At 41.0% G+C, this 8,173-nt stretch overlaps 1 protein-coding gene across 1 annotated transcript; it reads right to left on the bottom strand.

Moving 5' to 3' along the window:
- Positions 1-5,498: 5,498 nt before the first annotated feature.
- On the bottom strand, positions 5,499-6,368 carry LOC125316310 (zinc finger protein 10-like). Its single transcript, XM_048284325.1, has one exon. The coding sequence runs from the start codon at positions 6,366-6,368 to the stop codon at positions 5,499-5,501; it is 870 nt and encodes a 289-aa protein (XP_048140282.1).
- Positions 6,369-8,173: the final 1,805 nt, after the last annotated feature.

Here is an 8,173-nt window from a genome sequence, read left to right as displayed (position 1 = left end):
AAAGATCCGGAATCACTTAAACCATATCTACTATAAAATTCTCCATATAATGCTACTATAGATTCTTTAACATGTCCTAATATATTTGAAATATCTATTGAATCTTCCAAATGTAAACAATCATGATAATACACATTCAAATAATCTTGTAAACCGTCTAATTTAATACGTGGATCAAAAACAATACCAACTAAATAGACAAGAGGAATTTGCAAATAATAATGCAACCATTTTTCTCGCATTACTAAAATAGTTTGACCTAATTCGATATCTTTTTCATATTCACTAAAAACACTACTAATATTAACACACTCTATTAAAAATAAATGCGTTGTAGGATAATAAATACCAGATAAAGTCTTAGTAGCATCATTAAAAATTTTCAAAATATCTAAAATTTTCTTGCAAACGTCCCAATGTTGAGGAAGTAAAGTAATTTTGGGAATATTTTGTGAAATAAACATACATAATAAATCTTTATATTCAAAAGTTTGCCGAAGCAACTCGTACGTAGAATTCCAACGAGTCGGAATATCTTTTGGAAATCTTCTTGGCCTTCTCCCATTTTGTTTACAAAATTTTCCCCATGATTTCATACATTGGGGACGACTCCATAAAAATTTAATTGCACTTTTTATTGGGACGAGAGAAGTGTCAAGAGTTCGTAAACCATTTTGTACACATAAATTTAAAACATGACAAGCACATCTAATGTGAAAAAATTGTCCGCCAAAAGTGGGTTTGCAAATATTTTCTAATTCGGGAATAGAAGCGGTATTTGCGGCGGCATTATCAAAACCAATTGAAAATACTTTATTTATTAAATTATATTCTTCTAAAACTTGCCTAATTATTCTATAAATATTATGAGCCGAATGGCTTTCATCAAAAACTCGGAATGCAATAAGTCTTTTTTGAATCATCCAATTGTCATCTATCCAATGACACGTGACACCTATATAAGAATGAATTTGCCAAGGATCACTCCAAATATCGCTACCTATATGCACACGTCCATTGAATTCCGCAAAAAATTTTCCTAAAGATTTTTTTCCTTTTTTATAAAGATGAAAAACTTCGCGTTTAAAAGTATTTTTTGGAATAGTTGGCGCTATGAGGAACCAACGCAAGATTTATCAAATATTTCATATTAAAATTTTCACCAGTATTAAACGGAGCATGATCAAGGGCAACATATTCACCTAATGTTTGTTTATAAAGTGCTTCAGTGAAACGAAATAAAGGATGAGGCTTAGAAGTGGCGTACCCGGAAATTTGTTGTTGCGTATTGTCGATCCCCGCTTGCGTTGGATGTTTTTTCGTCAAATGCTTTGACGGAATGTTCCGTAGCCGTCTCCTTTCGTGAATTTATATGTTTGCGAACAATATTTACATTTTACATTATACTTACCTTCGACTTCATCACGTACCTTGTCGAAGTGTAGCCACAAGTCGGATGTATTATCTCGGCCCTTCCGTTCCGGCTCATTTGCCGTTGACGTTTCTTCGACACCAATGGGGAGGATGAAGACTTTCTTGTGTTGGGATGTGCTCGACGTTCGAATCGGAACATAGTTGATATTATCGTCGTCGTCTTCCCAACTTGCATACTCACGAGGATCGTATTCATGAATGGGATACTCGGAATCTCCCATAGCCATCTTGCCCTTGTCGGCATTTCGCTTCCACTTGCCATTTTTGAGAGAATTGATCGGAAATCCGATTGAGAGAATTGAGTCGGGATTGAGAGAATTAGGAGAATTTGAGCGATTTGAGAGGATTTCAGAGAGAATTCGAGAGATTGTTCAGAAAATTTGTGACAAAAATGAAAGGGGAAGCATATGCATTTATAGGCAAGAATCATTTTTAATTTTTAATTTTTTAAAAATGGAAAGCAACGGCTCTTTGGGCCGTTGCCAACGGCACAAAGGGGGGGAGGGGGCCGGGGCGAGAGCCCAACGGCTCTCGCCCCGGGCCCACCCTTTTTTTTTTTTGGGAGGTTCGGAACCGGCCCGGAACCGCCGGTTCCGGGCCGGTTCCCACGTTTCCGGTTCCGGGCCGGTCAACGGGCCGGTTCCAGGGCCACGGGCCCAAATGGCCCCCTCTAGCCGCGGACAAAAGAAAAACAGAGGAAAGAGAACAACGTCGGTGGAAGCAAGATTCGAGAAGATTACGAGGTCAATGGTCGTCAACCGTTGGATTGGCCCAAACCAATGAGTATTAAGAATTGTAAACCTACTAGGCGAACAAGTTTCTCCTACTATAACCCTAATTTCTCATTGTGGTCGCAATCCGCCCCCAATGTATCGATACTTGCAAATTTTCCCCCCAATTTTTGGAATTCATTTGCAATATCCTCACGTTCACTCCACCGAACTCTCTTTAGAAATTTAGTGGTATACTCTAATTTGATTGGATTGTGCTTACTTGGATGGTAAATCACTTTGGTCAATTTGAGAGAAATAAGCATGTTCAATCTCTTACCCGGCACTTTGCTCCTACTTTTCCAAGAACATTTTTGCACCTTGAGTTTAGAGAAGCTAGACTTTAAAAATTAATGTCTTCAAATATCAAAGCGAGAGAGAGAGAGAGAGAGAGAGAGAGAGAGAGAGAGAGAGAGAGAGAGAGAGAGAGAGAGAGAGAGAGAGAGAGAGAGAGAGAGAGAGAGAGAGAGAGAGAGAGAGAGAGAGAGAGAGAGAGGTGGTTTGCAAAATATAAGTGTTTTTTCTAATCTAATGGACAAAACGTATGAACCATAAAAGAAATTACCTGAAGAAAAGTTAAGGATGACCCTTAAGTTTTTGATTTGATTGTTATAATTTAGGCTCGACATGGTCGCTTGCACAAGCCTTCTCTATCAATGCATCAATTTAGATATGAGTTACGTGAGATTATACATATCTAATGGCTATGATGCCATATAATTCTTAGACTCTGATTTATAAGACAATTTACCCAATGTTATAACCCCTGCTTTCCCTTCTCCCCCGGGAGATGAGTCAAACTCGGGCGTATATGTCTCTACAAATGTCCTAGAGTGATAGGGTTCAATACTTGACAGCACAATCGCAACACAAATAGATCGGACGAGTTTATGGCCCTTCTTAGGCACCGTGCCTATCTCTAACGTTGGATCGAGAAACAAAAAATTTAAGTCCAGGCTCAGACCCGTCAAAGGGTTGATAGTTCAACCCAATCAAGATCGTAAGGGCACCATGCCCCGTGAGAGCTACGGCTAGACCCAGATGCAGGGAAAGGGCGAAGGACAGGCTGGGAATGTGCATTCATTCTCTCTTCTGGAAGGTGTGGGAACAGAGGAAAAGAGGCATATCATATGACCATGTGCACCTTAAAAACCTGTGTCAGACCAGACTGCAGAGCAACTTTTTAGCAGACCTTGCTGGCTGGTGGTGGGGCTGCTCCAAACGAGAGGCACCCACGACACGCCCCTTCTCTCTCCACCAATACCGGACAAAATCCAACCGATCGTCCTTAACTTCTTACACAAACCAGGTTCTTCGTAGAAACCCCCTGTCTCTCTGCCTCAGTTTCCGTCTTTGTTCACCTGTTACATCTCTCCTCTGTCCCTGTCTGGGGTTCCACAGTTATTGCACAGTTGACATTGGAGTTGTTCATATTCTGTGAGTCTAAACTAAAGCTAGACTAGACGTTTTACGTTGTCCTGAAACAGAGTTTTCTACCCACGATGGACAAGACAAAAAACAAAAACTTTTAGTTGCCTACGTTATGTACACTCAAATCGTTCGCACCTTTTACAAAAAAAATAAAATAAAAAATTAGCCTATGTATGCGAAATGCAGTGGGCTGGAAATTGGCATAACCCTTGGACACTTTTCTGTACTGAGGCACGTCTTCACATGCTGTGTCAATGAAGTTCACGAGCGTCTATAAGCCTACGCAGAAGGACTTAAATGTCGAGCAAGTGGGCTTCTCTCTGTCTCTCTCTCAGAACCCACACGTAGGAAACCAAGTCCCCGCGCCTCAAGAAACACGTCAAGAGCATCAAAAGCAATCTGAGCAAGGTTCACGTCCACGAATGGATAGAAGTTCCCTGGGGTAACATAAATTCCTTGCCATGCACAGCAATGTCTCGCTTTCGTTCCCTGCAACGCGAGCGTGACAGAGACACCCGTGAAGTCAAGACTTGGGTCGGTCGATGGTTTCCTCACACTTTCCTAATCAAGAAAAAAAACGTCGAAAAAACAAACGGCCCCACTTCGAGATCGCCGTGTATTCTGGAGGAACCGTCGGTATCACAAGGTCGTCCCTACAGAGTCTCTCTCTCTGTCTCTCTCTCTCTCTCTCTCTCTCCACACAGTGTCATACGTAATAGCATTACTATAATCACATGGCAAGCTCTAGGGTTTCGAAATTAAATTCATTTAAATTCAGGGTATATATTGGTAGGGTTGTAGGTTGGTCTCCGAGAGGGTGTAATAACAGCTACATGGCAAGAGTAATTGCCAAAAAGGAAAATGAAGCAGAAGAAGAGGAAGAACAAACATGGGACCGTAAATAGTGGCAGCGATGTGCAATAATCAACGCCCTTCTCTTTGGCTGTCTAAATGAATGCGTACATAAATGCCTATGTATATAGTAACATTTGTATCTTGTCTTGAATACTTAGTCAAGTTGAGTTGATTCTCTAGAGTTGGTGGCTTGCTTGGAGTCGAGAGAGAAGAGGCCATACATTTTTTGGAACTATTTGGGAGTTGGAACTTGATCTTGTCTTGGAAATCAAAGGACTGGGGGCCGTTCTCTTGACGCGTACTAATTTGACTCCGCGTGAAATTGAGCAAAAAGCCGCCGGATTTTGTTAACATGCGACAATAATTAACAAAGGTAAAAAGGGTATACCCGTTTTGGTGTGTTTATGTTCTAGCCATTAGTCTTGCATGGGCATCGGTATGACTTTATTCCATTCAAGTTCCTAGAGTCAAGTCCTTCTTTATGATCTCAAAATAACAAAATAGAAGTCACTGTGCAGACATTCTGATCGTCTCCATCTGTCTTATATGTTCCAAAGCACCTATGAAGAGCAATGCTCAATAGTTGCGTCAAGTAGGGTGCTGTGGAGACATGTCACAGGATTAATAATAACTAGTTAAGAGGGGTGTGGTTGGTCTTTTTCAATTATCATTGTCAGACCTATAGTTAGATTCATTGCCCTCGATCTCTCGATGAAACTTAGTTTCCCAGATACCGCATAAGGCAAACGTGCGTGCTAGTATGCGCGCTATAGGGGAGCCAAACTCGAGAAGTAGCGAGCACAAATTTACTTCTTGAGAGAATAATAGATCTTTCTTGGAATAATTAAATTGAGAAATCAATCAATACTCCAAAAGAAAGAGAGGCATTTGCCCAACAACTATTACTTTGACCACTTAAAAAAGGAAAAAGAAAAGAAGACCTAGAAAATCAAAGCAATCAGTGAGAGAATTCTTCCTTCTGCCAGCTTTTTCTTAATCTGTATCAGTCTATTTCACCTTTGGAGGATCACCAAGTCTGAGCTCAAGGTCCAATTCCTCCATGGAGCTGATCTTGAGCCCAATTTGCACATCTGATTTCAGAGTATAGCCACCAGTAGATGAACACGGATCAGGCACAGTCAGCCAAGATGACTCCGTTGTTTTCGGCCTTTTGATATTGATCGCTTCATCGCTGCAAGAACCAGTCGCTGGTGGACGGCGGCCTAAGTTAGAACTCAACCCCACAGATAAATCGGTCACACTGGATGAACCATCTAAACACTCGTGCTTGTCCCCCCTTAAACTTTTTTGCACCTCGAGCCAATTTTTGTCTGATGAACAGCGGACCTTCACAGTTGCCGGATTGAGTAAAGAGCCGTTGCCAAAAGGCTTTCGCCCTTCCTTGACAAAGACAGAATAATAAGGAGAGTAGGCCAACTCTTCAGTACGAGTTAGCTTTTTATCCGATGATGATAACCTTAAAACCCTAGATGAAAGGGACTGTGTGAAATAGTTGCTAGGCTTTGAATTGAGGTCATTTTCCTGATCCAAACATGAAACATCGGATTGGAGCTGATAGGGAAGAAGGGTACAAGGAAGACCCGCGTTCGAATTCTGGCTCGGGATTTCATCGCTTTGATTGCGGAGAGCTGACTGTTTGAGCCTCGCCCTATCTCTCCGGTGCACATTCATGTGGCCCCCTAAAGCTTGAGCAGACCTGAACTCCCTATTGCAGAAGCTGCACGAGTAAGACCTCGGTGGCCACACGCACCCGAAATCCTCTGCAAATGCCTTCTCCTCCCACGAGTCGCTGCCAACCGGCGCCATTACCTGCCCATAGTGCGACTTCAGAAGTCGATGAATCCCCGTCGTCGACATCGAATACTGGGATTGCTTCATCGATTGGCAGTCACGAAGAGCAGAAGAAGAGAAAAGACTATCAAAGAGAGCCGTGTAATTTCGGTGCAACAGTTTGGAGAAGAGTGAGCTAAATATAGAGATGATCAAGAAAGGAGAGGGAGTTTATTGTTTGCCAGAGATCATATTGAATGCCATGAAAGCAACTCTCTCTCTCTCTTGGGGGAAGAGAATCTGTTAAGAGAAAAGGCTCAGATGCAAAAGTCTTCTTACTAGCTTTGCGGTGTGAAATTGCTAGTTTGGCTTTTGCAGCGAAGCTATGTCTGTTGGATTCTTTTGGTCATCTTTGCTATACGGTCATTGTTATATGCATGATTTAGGCAAATTTGCCGTAAGGATGGGGTCCCATCCGGCGCAACTGTCATGCATTTGATCCCACATGCTCGAGGAACGAACCAACCAATGATCTTTTCTTAAAGTATGTAATCATCAGATAACTGTCATCCTTGGAATTAATTCTAGTCTAATTATGTGTTTCCGTGGGTGATTAGTAGATGGGGGTTACTTGAAAGACTCAACTAACTGGTTTGAACTTGGGGGAAATTGCTAAATTATTATTTTAGGTGGGGGAAGTAGACCCCTTAGTCAAGATCTTGCACGGGACAATCGAGCACTTGAGTATTAGGTTGGATTCAACTCTTTAAATCTAGAATCTTGATATAGAATATGAAAGATAAACAGGTTTTTCAATCCCCCAGCCGAGCAAAAAAATTAAAATAAAGAACTTTAATTATTAGGGTCTTGTTCTGGGCAGAAAAATAATATTAGGGTTTCGTTCAAGTTATGAAGCATGGTTAATGCTGTAAATAAGGTTGTTAACCATCGTATATGGTTTAAATTATCGATATACATACACAATAATACCAAAATTGTAGCATAAAAAAGAATGATATAATGTACTTACTAGTGTTTGTGTGTGCAAAATCTTAAGGCCTAATTTTGGCAACCTACATATATATATTTTTTTGGTAAAGGCAACCTACATATATATATATATATATATATATATATATATGATAATCCAGGATCCGCCAACTTACCAGCCACCCTTCGGGATGGGCGAAGGCGACTATACCCGGAGGGAGGCTAGCCCCGCAGCCCACCAAGAATGGCCCATCACTTAAGTCCGCGGAACGGGTTGGGAGATATTCGAACCCCCGATTGTAGCTTACGCCGGTGCCAAAGGGTTTGATTCTCACCAACAACGCCATACGCGTGGTGGTACCTACATATATTTGATCGCTCCTAAAATCATAATTTGTTTTAGAGGCTTGTATTCGTATGCTCCCAAGTGTGGATGACTTATAATGGCACCGGAGAATAGTGAAAGACCTACACTTTTAACCGAACAAAATATTGGGTGAAATCTGAATAGAAATGCTGACTAAGGACTTATATTGGCACCGGAGAATAGTGCAAGACCTACACTTTTAACCGAACAAAATATAAGGACCAGACTTGAAATCACTTAGGCTTCTTGCACTTTGTTATACTTTTAGGTTGGCTGCGTGTGTTTGGCTATGAATATTGCATTTCTATACTTCTATTTAGTGCAATTTAATTCATATATACTATGAACTTATAGAGTCCTTTCGATTGTGGCACTTGATACATGTCCACCCTTTTTTTAGTGAATTCGCGTGAGTGTATCGCTAACCAATGGATTGTCCCAGAAAAGATCCATTACCATCTTCATTAATTGGAATGGAGAATGAAAATTAATTTACCTCCTCTAAATGGATGTCATATTAGTCTCTCTATAAATT

The sequence above is a fragment of the Rhodamnia argentea genome, chromosome 8, assembly GCF_020921035.1.
Source record: "Rhodamnia argentea isolate NSW1041297 chromosome 8, ASM2092103v1, whole genome shotgun sequence".
Taxonomy (NCBI): domain Eukaryota; kingdom Viridiplantae; phylum Streptophyta; class Magnoliopsida; order Myrtales; family Myrtaceae; genus Rhodamnia; species Rhodamnia argentea.
The sequence above is the reverse complement of the archived record's forward strand: the minus strand, read 5'-3'. Positions and strand labels throughout refer to the sequence as shown.